Below are 15,915 nucleotides of genomic sequence, written 5' to 3'. Positions count from 1 at the left end.
ACCCTCGCCAGCATCCACGGCGCCAAACACACACACACACAGCTGACGATCATATCCCTTCCGTAACTATGTTTATTTTTAATTCTGTAAGGCGACACACAAAATACTTTAGTTACGAGAGGAATATTATCGCATATATCCTCATGTGTCGTTCTCCCTGCTAAAATAATCTTAGATATGAAAAGATTGTATCGTAAAATAATATTCACGTATGCTTTCCCTGCTAAAATAATCTTAAGTTACGAAAAGTATCTTAAATCTTCCCAAACTCTTAATCTTCCTGCTGACTATATCATCTTCGCTACGAGAGGAAAATTATCGTAATATCTCCACCCTGGTAATACAAATCTTAGTTACAAGACAAATTGCTTCTAAATCTTCCCTCGCTTCCCGTTCATCCTACAATTAATCTTAGATACGAGAAACATTATCGTAAATCTTCCCACGTCTCCCTGCTAATAAAACCATCTTAGTTTCGAAAGGACTATCATCGTAAGTTGCTTTGTTGTGGCGACGGGTGCAGGCTGGCGACACTGTGGGCAGGGTGGTGAAGTGGGTGGCCTCGGGAAGCCTGGTTCTTGCTCCCCCAACAAAAATAATACAAACACCAACGCCAACACATGGTTTTAATCGTACTTTTGTTTGCATCCTTTAATTTGTATATTTTACCAGTATTTGTGGACATTAACTAGTTCACTTTACATACATACAATCTCTCTCCAACACTGATAGAAAATTGTCAGTCTTTGTACTCAATAAATTATACAAATAAAACAGTCGATTTCTTCTTATTCCCAGCCACCGTGAGTAATTCTTATTTCGTATTGTATGTGCTCCGAAAAAAAAAAAAAAAAAAAAAAAAAGTAATGTTACTCATGAGTTTTTGTACCTGTCAAATTCTTATATGTAGGTTGATATTCGTGTTAAATACACTTCAATATTTATTTTTTATTATTATTATCGTTATCATTAGTATTAGTATTATCTCATTCACGCCAGGGAATCCTCAAGCTGTTTTGCATTTAACGTGAAGAAATCGTCCGATATAATTTACCTGTATTCGTAACTTGGCAACCACATAATATTACTCTGCGCTAGCCTATTGTTGCCTCTACATAATACTGGTGAAATTCCAATAACGCAAAAATAATAATCTCTAGACATCACGAAACACACACAATAACAGGATGGATGAAAAAGTCAGCAACACCCGAGATACAATACAATGGCTCCCTCCCTCCCTTCCTATTTTTAATGCTCGTAAATAAACAAGGGGAACACCCACTGCCGATGGCTATGCGTCATTATTACAGAGAAACCATTACAATCCATACAAACACCAACACCCTTCAGGCAAGACTACACATAAGTGGGGGTTTAAAAGGGGTTGTTTCTTATCACTGGAAGAGAAAGAGGGGAGGGGGATCATGCAGACACTAACCCATCTGACTTCTGACGTCATGATACCACCTTATATCTAATCAGCTGAGGTGTGACGTCACGAACACAACCTCCAGCACCACCACACGGGCAGGGGTACGGTTATAAATAGACGCCTGGCCCTCCACTCGCCGGCTCGATTAACAATGATTTATTCGGGTTAGACACACTGATATTCGCTATTTTAATGTTACCATCTATTTCTGGCGCTTGTTAGCGGTCTGCACATACCCAGGTGGCCTCCATTCTCTTGAGACTCTGCACACTTTGAAGCTACGTGTGCTGCCTGAACCGCCATCACTACCTCTCTCCCTCCACCGCTGTAACAACACTACTGAAGGCGTTCGGGCTGCAGCGCTGTCTTCGGCTTCATTTTTAGACCAAACCTGCCTCTTTACCCTATTTGCCCACTAGCCTGATTTCCATATTTATATCCTACACTGCATTTAGCCTAACACTATATCCTCGCGTCTAATTCTACCCTTACTCCTTCCACCTTTACTTGGTCCAATATTTCCCTCTCTCCACCTTGAATGCTGAGCTGTAACAAGAGAGTAACACTAAAATATGATGCTAGTTACGAATATGTGCTACAGGGAGGAAGTAGAGCCACTGTATTGTGTTATTCTGCCACCGAGTTACGTGAAATTAGCTGCAAAGGGACGAAAATCTCTGGTATACTGAGAACGAAATATACCGGTAACTGTGCGCTACATACTTCCCTCACACTACATCCATCACAGTGACAGTACCATACGACACATACCGTAAGCATCATTGCCAGCACCATACCAGTGTCTACCATTAGCCTCCATAGCTACCAGTGTTCTACCACTGACCTCCATAACTACAATTTTTCTACTATTAGCCTCCATATCATTCGTCTATTACCCTCCTGTCACTACCATTCCTCTACCATTAACACCAGTCACTAGAATTCCCCTACCATTAGCCCCAGTCACTGCCATTCTTCTCGCCTTCATCGTTACAATCAGTGGGGCCACCACAACAATAATGATTCCCAGACCCAATACTATAGTTCTTGCACATTAACTTGGCCCAGATTTTCGTCTTGTTGCAGCTTCTTTCATGTACATCTGTGGCAGAGGAAGGTATTACTACGGCTCAGGATTCTTCTCACAGGGCTTCTCCGTGACTAGCATCAAATTATAGTACTAATCTATCTTGACAACTCCGCATTCGTGGGGGAGAGGGCAATTTTAAGCCGAGTTAGAGTAAAAGAAGTCACCGAACCTTTAGAATTTCCTACGACTCCTGATCACTATACCAAACACTATAATTTCGTTTAACACCATAATTCCGTCACTAACTTGGCGGAATTTTCGTCCTTAAGCACCATCTCATGCAGATCAGTGGCAGAGTACGAAAATACGACTCTACACACTTTCCATGGCACTTCTTTGTTATAGCGCCATATCCTAGTGTAAATCTCTTTGTTACAGCTGAATACTGAGAGATGGCAAATTTATGCCAAGTGGAATGTATATATTTCCAGCCAACACATCTTTACCTCAAACATCTTAAAACATACGATTATTTTGGCCGAATTCTCGTTGATGGTGGATTCGTAACAAATTTTGCTCAGCAACTAACTAGAGATTTCGCAACAGCCTCAAAGACCAACTCAAAACTAGATAATTATCTTTTTGTATCCTGCTGATTTTCGTACCATCTCGATATACTGTAGCTACCACACAACCATCACACCACTCGAAGACAAACCACCATTACGTCCACTAGTACCATTCTACTGTAACATACCGCAACACACCATCTCTACCATCCCCAAAACACAACTATAAATATCACACCACCATCACCATTCAAACACACCACACAACAACCATCATTCCCGCCACACCAGTAGCACCTCAAAAGCCATATAACCACCATCATCATCACCACCACCACCATCATCATCAACGACCATTATCATCACCACCGCCATCACCATCATCACATCACCACCATAAGTACCATCTCCCTACCACCTGCCATTCAGTCACAAGCGGCCACAACTGTTGCTTTGTAAAGTGAAAGCCATTTTTACACTTGGAGTAACACACACACACACACACACACATCACGGTTCCGCAACATACCACCCGCTACACTTTTCCCGCCAACCGTTCAAAGCAGTTCCGCTAGCTTGTATTTTTACGCTACGAATCTGGTGACAATTTTCCTTTATTCTTGCTAACTTCTGGAAAAGCTTCTCGTACTGAAGTGACTGAATGTCGAGTCCTTTATAGTCCCCTGCAGCCAAGAATCCTACCCACGATGGCTTAGGTCGCTGGGAAAGGATTTGTAGGGAAGAGGTGGGGTGGGTGAGGTAGATGGTTCCATTATGACTGTTGTTCTAGTCTGTTTTAATGAAGGCTATATCTAACCCAATCAATTCACAGTCTCCCCAGAGTTGAATAAAATGGCCAGACAATTGCTTAAACAGGACATAACGGTATTACTGGTGTTATGAATGAATGTTAAGGTTTTCTTCATTGCTTAAAACATTAAATATTCAAAAGTTATTTTCATCTACACATTCCAATCACACTAAATACGTGAGCTAACCGTTCAAAGAGCAGGGAATGCATATTGTAAAGCATCAATTATGAGAATTATTTACCATACATTATTTACGTTTTACAGTTCCACACAACGCACACGATGCTGAAATTTATCTTAAAACATTCAGACAATCAGACAACAGAAATTCCAACAGCTTCCCAAAAGTCGAGTCCAATTTGTTGCGGAGTCTGTACCTTCAAAAAATGACGTCTTACAGGTCGCTTTCTCTGCATATTCTTAAGTACCGGTGATTATCTTACATTTCCACAAGCATCCACTTAACCTCACATCACGCAACTCTCAGGAACAGACTTTTGGCGCCAACTATTGTGAGAACTTCGTCAATTTTGTGAGCACTTCAGGTAGCAAGTTGTTGGTAATAATTCTAAAACCCACATGACCCACGACCAGTCAAAAATTTATGAAGAAAAAAAGGTGACAAAGAATGATATTATACAGAGGACTGATATCCTGACATTTAGCTGGAAATGTACAAAAAAGGGAAAAGAAACTGAAAAGTACTGGTAAAAATCAATATCCGAGAGAATCGCACAAAAACTATCGTATTTTTTATATTACGAGTTTACCTTGACTATACGCTGTTTAGTAAGATTTATAAATATTCAAATGCCAGTTTCATAACATACGGATTAATTATTATTTTCAACAGCTGCTTAGTATTTATCAGTAGTGTTCATATATGATTCGATGTTTATTTATTCCCTCAAGACAAGACTTTTCATGGTTTCAATACTTGCATATCCTTGTTGAGATTAATACGTGTAAAAATACTGTAGAGCGTAACTGAAGGGGAAAGTGTAAGTTACGTCCAACATCTGTCGCCACACACACACACACACACACACACACACACACACACACACACGATTATTCTGAATGTAGGCTACGTATTTAGACGCGTGAATACTATATCCTTATTCTTTTGCCTATGACAGATGATAATATAAGCACGCACAGTGTTCTTAAGGTTATTTAGAGTCCCAACAATCATATCAAGGACTACGGAGCAAAAAGATAATATATAACGATTGTGTGGTGTGGTGTCAGGTGTTGGCTGTCGTGTCAGGTGTCAAGTATACGTTTAAGTAACAAATATAACTCAAATGATCACTTCCCGTATGTTAGGTGGCAAAAATCAGGCATTAAAAGGTAACTGAATATCAGGTATAATATAGTCTATGCGGTGTCAGGAGGCGGTTACGTGGTGTTAGGAGGCGGTTACATGGTGTTAGGAAGCGGTTACGTGGTGTCAAGTGAGGGCTACGTGGTGTGTGTGTATGTGACCTTGTTGACACCAGCACAAAGGGCAACCGGGAAGCCCACCTCGCTATGCTTGCCTTCCCTCCACCACCCCACCACCACTCCTCTCATTTATCTTTACTCATCCATATTCACAGTTCAGTTTGGGATAATCTTTTGAAAAAAATCTAAGTTGCCGAAATCGCGACAAATGTATGTATGGATAATTTTTTTCCACAAGCAAGAGTAGCATACATAATTTCTTAATTTTTCTCAATAATAATAAAAAGAAGAAGAATAACCACTGTAACACATATAGTACTCATCAATCCATCTTTTGCTTCAAGAGATCATTCAGATGGTTGTGACAAACTCTTCCAAGCCTCTCTGTACCAACGTATGATCACCAGCCTCTCTCCCGTTTGCTAAATATATCTTAGAAATTCATTAACAACGTCTCCAAGCCACCACAAGGCATAAAACACACACACACACACACAAGAGGGGATATAGTGCAGTACATACCGGCACCATTTTCAGTGTAAAACTAACTCGTACCGCTTATATGTGTAGCTTTCACTGTAGGACACATTAGGCTACGGGGGAAATGAGAAGAACACGATCTCCGATACATATACAATCCACTTTTTATACTTCCTACTACATATATAGCCCACACCTATAAGGATTCTTATTAGTATTAGGCCATTATATATAGTATCGAATTCCTCTAAATGGTATCTATTTCTGGTCTACTTCCCTACACAATCTATCTACCTACCTACCTACCTATATCTATGTTTTTACCTCTTAGTTATGGTCAAGTGTTGCACAAGTAATGGCAGTTTCCGATCCTTCAAACAATGCAAAATAATTAACGCTTTCCAAAACCAATAATTGCAAGTTACGTATGCAATTAAAGATTAAGAAACTGACAGTGTTTTGCAAGTCGTTATTCATCCTTCTGTTGCAATAAATAGACGGTACATAAAGACTGTTTTTAATGTTAACTTATAATAACTGTTTATTTCTCAATCTACTGAATATATTTACTTCTTTTACACAACCTATTTACTGACTCCTACAATGTGTGTGTGAGAGAGAGAGAGAGAGAGAGAGAGAGAGAGAGAGAGAGAGAGAGAGAGAGAGATTGTGTTTGCGTGTGAGTCAGAGCAATTCCTCCACCATGCTGTCTGATTGCGTAACTCTCCGCTACGCTGCTGCTCCTCTCATCTTACGCTCAGCTTACTCAACAACACACACGCTGCTCTCACACTGCTCTACTTCCTGACGGCTTCACTGCTAAACTGCGCCATTACGTCAATTTGGGTCATGAGAGAGGCGGCGAGTGCTATGACGAGCTAAATTTAAAAGTTGTGATGATTTGGCAGCTCAATGTGGCAAAATAAAAAATGAAATACAAAAAATAAATTCGAAAGCCTTAAATATTACCTCGCTGAATATCTGGCAACTGAAAAATTTTATAACATATGCAATGCTAAAAAAAATAAACGCTAATAAAGTACATTAAACACTAGATACAAAATCGCAATGTTGACGATCTGGTGCTTTAAATATGCAACAATATTTCAATCACAAAATAGTAACTATTGATTCTTTCTCTCTCGTCTCTCTCTCTCTCTCTCTCTCTCTCTCTCTCTCTCTCAGCAGCAAATTTATACCAGACTTCGAAACTAAAAAGCTTATCTTATCTCTCTCTCTCTCTCTCTCTCTCTCTCTCTCTCTCTCTCAGCAACAATTTTAACGCAGACTTCCAAACCCTAAAAACTTTACCTCATCTTTCTCGGCATCAAATTTAACTTAGGCTTCAAAACTAAAAAGTTTCACTCCCTTAGTAATACAAATCCCCTAAGCAGAAAATCAAAGTTTAAAATCCCTACATACAATAAAACTTACTGTAGCGTCATTAGTAATACAATTCCACTAACAAGGCGAGGGGGGAGGGATCAGTCAGGCTAAAGTGGGAACCTTGATATCGTTAGCTGGACTAATATTTATGACGTGGTGATTCAGACAGGCTCTCTCTCTCTCTCCTAATACTGATGGGTGGTCAAGCGAGAGTCAAGGTAACGAGTCAATTAAACAGTTCTCTCTTTAAATGGATTCTCTCTCTCTCTCTCTCTCTCTCAGTGAATCATACAGGTAGACTCAATTATGGGCGGTCAAGCGAGAATCAAGGTCACACGCAAATGAAACTTTTTACATTTACTCTACTCGACAATCAAACAATTCTCTTGATTAGCTAGCAAGACTAATAATACTGATAACTCTCATTCTTAGTTATTCCAAGGTAGGGAATGAAGGTAACACGCCAATCAAATAATTCTCTTTAAATGGATTCTACTTACCAAACTTTCTCTCATAGTCTCTAATCTTCAATCTACCGACATTTTAAATTACAATATGGCTGCTACCAGTCGATTTTACTTCATTAAAAGCAGGCCATTAGCAGTTACTCGATTACTAAAGGCTGCATCTAACTTGTCCAGTCAGATTGGTCTCCTGAATTAACTAAACCCGTCTGAAGTTAGCAAAAATGACACTACGTAATCTGATTAAAGAGGCTAAATGGATTTCACCGCCAACGAAACAGTTCTCTTCAAAGTTTGCTAGTGTTATGGTTTCAAGGTAAGGGGTGGCTATTTTCGTAACAGCAACTTTTTTTTTTTTTTTTTTTGCGTGGTATCTGCTACTTTTTAACATTATTAAATATCTACAAAACTGAATTATAATGTTTACTATTATTACGGTACTTTGAACGTCATTCTAGTCTGATATATTACAAAACAAGAATGCAATGATACAGACGTCAACAGCATGAAGTAGGAATGGAGTGACGGGTATACGGTAGTGTGAAAGCGTGGTCAAGATGGTGTAACGTTAGCAGGGCCTTCTAGCTAGCCTTGACGGAGCTTTGACGTGTCTTGCAGGGTTTCACAAAGTCTCCCCTCCTAACCTCCAGCCACACGCCGCTAATTCACTCAGTATTGTTTGCTTTTATTATACTTCCGTTTGTCCACACAGCTAATTCAGTCAGTATACATCTTTTATTTATTCATCCGTTTATCTACTCAACCCAGGCTTCCTTTCCATTTATCAATCGTCTGAATCTTTGTCAGGTTCACTTATAATTATCTGTTTGTCTAAATTTATTCCATTTTCTTTAATACCTTTATACACGAAGTCCACACGTTCCTTTTGCTCACCTGATCAACTGTCTACGTCAAAGTCCTACGTCCTTTCCTTCATTCACACGTCCCTTTTCTTTATACTTATCAATTTATGTAGACCGAAAACGTTATTTATCCTTTCTTCGCTACTAATCAACTGTTGTCATTTAAACAATATCCTGTTTCGTCCTCTGTTTTTCATTCCATCCTCATTCCTGTCTATAGGTATTGCTAAATAATGACTGTTTTCCCTCCTCTCACATCTATACCTTATCCTATCTCACCTTTCGTCTTTCATTTCATCCCAAACCACATTCCTGTCAATATCGGTCCTTCTGTTTCCTGCTTCGTGGTTTATTTTTCCTCTTCTCACACCACTGCATTATCACACTACTATTTATCCACCTTAACTTGGCAGAAATTTAACTACGCTTGTAATTACTATCCCACAGTTCAATGGCTGTTCATCCTTTCCACAGCAAAGCATTTAAGATGAAGAGGTGGCAGTTCTAAGTCTAATTTAAGAACTGCGTAACCATCAATAGTATTTAGTCACTATTGTAATAAGTCACTACTGTTTATGCTCTCCTTAAAACTATCCAACTATTCCTTGCAACAGCCTAGTCCTGAGTACCGCATAGTTTCAGTACTTTAGAGAATATTCAAGTACTTTTATATACATATCTGCTGGTACTGAGGCACTCTTGAAGGATTTTGTACTGATAATGGGACCTGCCAGCTCAACATAATGGACAGTACTCACAGTAAGTTTCGAAATACTCTGTGCGGATATTCGCAAGCACATGATCCACGCATTCGAAAATTATTGGTGCAGATCTTCGGATGAACGTGTTAATAAGTGACGCCAGGTTAACCCTCCCCATGCGGCCTTGAACTCCCTGACCCGACTCCAGTCAGCTGCGTGTTGCTGTGTACACCTCACAGATTAACGGAACGCGCGCCGCACAATCAACTTTTAAACCTCCAAAATGAGTCACTTCATTGTTCCCGCTAAAAAACTGAATTATCAGCTGAATATAGGCTCCGAAATTCACCCAATACATCTTAAACAAATCTACATAAGCAGAGAAACAGTAAAAAAAAAAAAAAAATACTAGGGTTTGGAAATTTTGATTTTTTAAGGGAAAGTGGCGTGACGCCAGACTGTCACCTGTTAACACAAACCTAGCAACCTTCCTGACTAATTTTTCAGGTGTCCCACTCGTACTGAAATATGGTGCTATAGAGTAGAAAGGAATGCGGGCGTTAATCGGATATATTTTCGAGTACAAACTGTCTCCTTGGGAGTGGGAGGGTGCAAGGGGTGGATGGAGGGAGCGGGAGAGGTGAGAATGCAGTCATAATGCTTCCCTGTTAAATAGTGGTAAGAAGTTTATTATTCTACATTAGACACCATTTCTCTATTCAGCCACTACAAAGTACTGGAGAGAGAGAGAGAGAGAGAGAGAGAGAGAGAGAGAGAGAGAGAGTGTGTGTGTGTGTGTGTGTGTGTGTGTGTGTGTGTGTGTGTGTGTGTGTGTGTGTGTCTGTGTCCCACCACGTTTTCTCTCAGGCACAACTATTTCCAACAACCTCACCCCTTACTCCCTCCTCCCGGATCTCTGAATGAACACGCATGCAACACTACCCAACCGCAAAATAACTGTACACACCCATCCTCATGCAAGCCTTTCACATTATTATTTTAAGCTACTTTACATTCAGATTATTCCATTAAATATACTACACACTATGATTTCAAAACTGTGAAACTGTTTATTTTTACTTTCATACGTTACGCGTCTTTCACAACTTTTGTTCTTTGTTCCTGAGCTTATTACTGTTTGCTTTTATACTTTACTTAATTACTAATACAAATTCATTACTTATCACAAAACATCATGAGTGCCGCTCTGACTATAACGTACTTACATGAAGTGTGTCTACTTAACACTCCTTCCCTTCCTCTTAGCTCCATCACTCTCCCTTCTCCATCATTTTTCCATAATTGTTAGCCCTATGTACCAACATTTTTTTTTTTTTTTTTTTTTTTAAAGGAAACAATAGCCATATCGAAGCGAGCGGCAGCCTTGGTGGTTCCACGCACGGGTACCGCAGTGTTGCCATGGCCCAAAAATGAAGCAGCCGACTCTTCCATGACCAGCACTATTGACAAAGACACACACTACACTCCATCTCTGCTAGAACAGTGTTAGTGCAGTGTACAGGAGTGAGAATATGACGCACTATGCCGCAGTATACACACACGCACGCACGCAAAACAATTTCTGACAGTACAACATTACGTTAATGCAAGTACAGGACTATTTTTTTTTCTTGTGAACATAACTATATATACCTTATAATAATGAACAACAATCCACGGTTACCAGGTGATAGCTAAGTATTGGCACAAGGGCATTGTCTGCCACTCCAGTGCTTCTCAACGGTGAGGTAAAGGGCTAATTGTTACGTCATATACACACGTGGTGATATTTGCTGGGGCAACAAATGGCCGTAGGACACGACCCATAAAACACGAAGTTGAGAAAGTGAACGTGCAAGTAAGGCAGAGCTGAGCATGCCTTTTAACCCCTTCACTTCTATTCGGTGACATCTTTTTATAGTTTTATTCTTGCCACTTGAGACTATTTTACGTAGCCCATGAGGAACTTTTCGAACTTTTCACCCCGTCATTACAAAAGCTCTCCCTTAAGCTGAGTAAAATCGACAGAGGAAGTAAGAATAACCTAATAAAAAGCCAAAACCAGATTCAAGGGGATTATAATTTTAGTAACCTAGCTCGTACCGTCAAAAGTAGCTTAAATAAAAGGTAGAGCGTCGCCAACCAGCACGAAGGGGGAGAGAGGAGGGGAAAAGGGAAAAAAATGTCCTTCAGAATCCCACACCCGTCCTGCCTCAACATAAATAACAGCGCTAGATTACAATACACTACGGAGCTGGTAATTACTGCGTTACGTTACGACAGGCGGTGATGCGTTGGAAGATAATAAAACCGTATTTTTTATAGCGTTCATACCATCTCTCCTGTAGCAATTTCATGTACAAGTTCCGCGTTAATATGTTGTATGGTTGTTCATGATAAAGGCGTTTCATCCCCCTCCCCCACCCTAACGTCAATTTGTGGCTGCCATTCATAAATCAAGGAGCCTCTACCGTGACCAGGCAGGATACGTCATTCTCTCCCTCTCCACACACACACACACACACACACACACACACACACACACACACACACACACACCACGCTTTCTTGAGGCAAAAACATTATATGACTTGGCCAAAGGTAAATTCAACGTTGCTCAAAACACACCCACAAACAACTATATCAATGCCATTAGGAAATTTCTCGGCTAGCATCAAATATAAACACTCCTACATATGCCACAAACAAACGTTTTACATCCTCATGGTCGGAACAATGCGTGACTTCCATTCAACCTTACGCACTGCGATTGTATTCATGCGTTAATTTATAGACCAAATTTATTATTATCATTATTATTAAAGAAACATTATACAAGTGAAGCAAGCATTCCTGCCAGTCACACAACCTTCAACATCACTGACAAATGTTAAATCAAGAAACACGTTGCTCAAACCAGTTGAACACAAAAAGTATAACACACTGCACCAGTGATCTGTGCAATATATATATATATATATATATATATATATATATATATATATATATATATATATATACACACACACACACACACACACCTCAATGACTCATTCTAAGTGGGTTTGGAAGTTTCCTAAAGCCTCATCTTTAGCGATTTATTCTGCACATTACACTTCAATGCCCTTTTATGTTATTAATGCAGAATGTGTTGATAACATGAGTAGTGCCACGAACGAAAATGCAGAGGTGTTATATCCAAAATAAATCGATAAGGAAGAGGCGCTACGAAGTCTCCTGAGGCCCACTCAGAAATAAAAATCGTCTGGAAGCAGCAGGAATATAACCCAAGACGTCCTCGGGGTGAAAGAGTTAATTATTGTCACCAAGGAGTCTCACACCAGCACCCACTCCCGCCTGTAAATGACAAGAACCTGGTCACTCTCCCTACCCACAGAGTTACGACACTCCTCCTGTGTGTGTGTGTGTGTGTGTGTGTGTGTGTGTGTGTGTGTGTGTGAGAGAGGGGGGGGGCCGACACTTGCCCAGAAAAATAGAATAAGATCCTTTAAACATATGAACTTATCAAAATAAACAAGCAATTCTGATCCAATTCCCTGAAGTACAATTTTGTGTTGTTCTCGAGATTTAACTCGATTTTGTGAATCAAGATACGTCCGGTTACAAAACTTTATATACAATTTGTAAAGCTTGTGACTAATCCTATATAAACACACTCAATTCTTATATGCGGCAGAATTAAAATGATCTGGCATTATATGATTTCGATATTAACTTCCGACCCAGAGTTAACCTAGTCACTTCGATTACGTAGATTTCAGTTTATTCTCGCTGCCTTCAGACGATATTATTTTGTTTAGGAGGCATATTTCTAGCTGGGGGGAGGGTTAAATATAGCTTTAATAAACCCATGCATAAAAAATTTAATAAGATTGTTGGATAAAATAGCCTGGTGGTAGTCTGATTCAAAATTGGAAATTGTCATGGCAGTGAAAGTATTAAAATACAGCTAAAGATCATTAATTCCCCCTACTATTCACAAAAGAGTACATATTTAGACATAACTAAAATCCCAAAAAGTAACAAACACAAATAAGTCAAAACATCAAAAACTATAAGCTACCATTCTTCTAGCTCCATGCATGTCGTGACGGCCCCTGAACAATTCGACACCAGGCTATAAACATCACTTTCACCTTCGGCTCTCCCTCTTGGCTAACGACGGTCTCATATTCAGCACATATTACAACCTACTTCTGTGTCCCGTGTCGTCTGGGGGTGTAAAATTGTGTAAGTGTGCAATTAAAGCTGTGGAAATGATGGTGAAACTATTGTAAAACTGTATATGGTAAAAATGTATAAACAACGAAACTCGATGGTATACAGGACGACTCTGCATAGTAACTTGTAAATGTGTATAGGGTAAAAAATGTGAAAATGTGTAAATGGTGTAAAATAAATGTTTACAGTATCAGACTGTAAATGTGGTTTGTGTAAAACTGTAATTGGTAGGAAACTAAATATGTATATGGTGTAATACTAAATGGTTCAGAGCTGCTAATGAGTGGATGGCATAAAACTGTACATGAATACTGAACACATGGTGAAAATCGTGTATATGATTAATGAAAACTAAATCTGCAAATGGTGACAAAAGTAAATCTGTAAGCCCTACATGGTGTAAAAGTAGTAAATGGCGTAAAACTAAAAATGTAGCTAATGTCTCACGGTCAACCACAACCTACTTTTTCCCCTCCCTTCCGCCCCACACTAATGCACGCGGACATACTTTCTTCTTTAATGACAAGTCCCTGGGACTGTTAATTTCGTAGGTTCCGGAGAACGGGCTGCCTGGGAGAGAGGAAACTTGACGTAGGAAAAGATGGGGGGAACCTATTTACTACTACGCTTCGCTTGGGAGAGGAATATTATTGGGAAGTAGGAAAAGGGAAGAGGAACCTGTTTACATCCCATGGCAAAACTATATGAACCGTAATTTGAAACAATCGCGCATTATTTCTGAAGCTTATACAATGAAGCGTAACAGAATCATTTATTAACTTTTTGGCACCTGGCGATTTACCTTATTCTATACACACACTGAAATACAATCAAGAAAATCCAGACAAAAAACTAGCCCAGTGTATCTCATTATATTCATTAAGAGAATCTGCGGTTTTTGCGGTAGGGTGGGAACAATTCGAGCGAGTTATGTAATGTTACGTCACATGCCCGCAGCGCCACCCCGTCTGTTGTGACGACGAGCACTCAGCTGTGCACGGCCCAGGGCTGCCAACCCCACAAAAACACACTCACTTTTTACGAGATTTAATTGCAGTCAGACTACGCAGTTACGAGGGGAAAATGAGAATGCAACCGTCGGACATGTTTCATCAGTTAAATTATAACAATCTTAAGTACCAAAGGTAGAGCCTACACTAAATACCGAAGTGAAGGGTAAGGCTATAAATGTCTGAATATCTACCGTAACAAATAAAGTTCCCATTTAGGCTTGTAAGTGGTTTTTATCCTAACAATAACTACGAACGCTCCAACAGAATTTTGTTTACAATGAACACTACGTAATATTTAATAAGACTTCTCAGAAACGTGCATATATCCAGTTGGCAACACTTCGAGAGTTGCCAGTGAGCCAAAGTCCCAGTCGAGTCAGCTGAGAGTATTGAACATGGGCTTTGTTCTGTGCTGCGCCAGGATACTACCACATACCACTTATGATCAATGTTTCACCATTCCTTCCATCTCTCACACACTGGAATAAACACCTGAATTTTTTATTTTACCTGTCACATACTTTATCGTTTCTAATCGGTGTAATTTGGTCCAGAGGGGGAGACAACTGCTCTCTATTCAACCTTTGTCTTCATGTAGCCTATTCAAAGCAATCCACTTGTCAGCCGTCATAATTTGAACTTCAATACCGCAGTGCATTGTCCGTCATGAGGCATTTTTCAAACATTGCCTATTTAATGTAAAGTCATTATACCATCATTACCACGAAGACCATACTAGGTCATGCATCACCTTTGAAAAAAAATCCAAACTTTGCCAGCAGTTTTGTATTAACAATCCAGTTCTCTAGCATTTACCGCTCCTACACCACTTCGAGGGCTGCATTCCATCGGGGAAAAATTATGAGTAGCATATAACTAAAAGCAACGCAATTAACAATGAAATCCTCGCTCAATACATGGGGAATAAACTACAGAACATGAAGATAAACTTCTCGATAGACGTGAATTTACCATACATGCTACTGGTTAGTTAGGCGTCTACAGATTCACTATAACCTGTAAACTACACAAAACACTAAATACGTACTTAGACTGTTGTTTTCTTTTGCGTCATTACATCTGTTCACCACCTTGATGACAGCCCTTCCTGCCATCCGGGTCTGCACAACCTGAGATTGGCGAAGGATAACATTGGTCAAGTCGTTTCCAAACTTGGGCTTCATCTTGACGAGATTTCCTTACTGCACTGAGAAGAGAACAACACTGAAGTGCGTCGATGTATCTAGTACGTTCAGTTATGGTTTCAGGGTGCGTGGTGTTGCAGGCTTTATACAAGGCGCCGCGCATGGCAACTCGCTCAGTGTTGTCGTCTGGAGGGCAGGTAAATATCGCGCATATTTTGCCAAGTTGACGAACACCGTTGTTCAATAACTTCAGCTTTCGTATTAACACTAAGAGACATACTTGTCTCGCCATCATATATTAATTAAGAAGTTCTGAGTTGTGCTCAGTA

General features: G+C 39.8%; 1 protein-coding gene across 2 annotated transcripts in view; it reads right to left on the bottom strand.

Annotated features, from left to right (window-relative positions):
* Positions 1–15,697, bottom strand: part of LOC145414557 (leucine-rich repeat-containing protein 40-like) — a 49,949-nt gene extending 34,252 nt beyond the window's left edge. The window contains exon 1 of one of the 2 annotated variants that reach the window (XM_080284075.1): positions 15,490–15,697. In XM_080284075.1, coding sequence (XP_080140201.1) covers positions 15,490–15,625 — 136 coding nt within the window. In that variant the 5' untranslated portion in view covers positions 15,626–15,697. Of the gene's footprint in view, positions 1–1,671; positions 1,753–15,489 lie in introns of those variants that run through there. The other variant, XM_080284076.1, reaches the window with a different exon arrangement.
* Between the last annotated feature and the right edge of the window lie 218 nt (positions 15,698–15,915).

The sequence above is a fragment of the Coenobita brevimanus genome, chromosome 100, assembly GCF_032717465.1.
Source record: "Coenobita brevimanus isolate Jiangsu-jjx chromosome 100, ASM3271746v2, whole genome shotgun sequence".
Lineage (NCBI taxonomy): Eukaryota > Metazoa > Arthropoda > Malacostraca > Decapoda > Coenobitidae > Coenobita > Coenobita brevimanus.
This window is presented reverse-complemented; position numbering and strand designations above follow the sequence as displayed.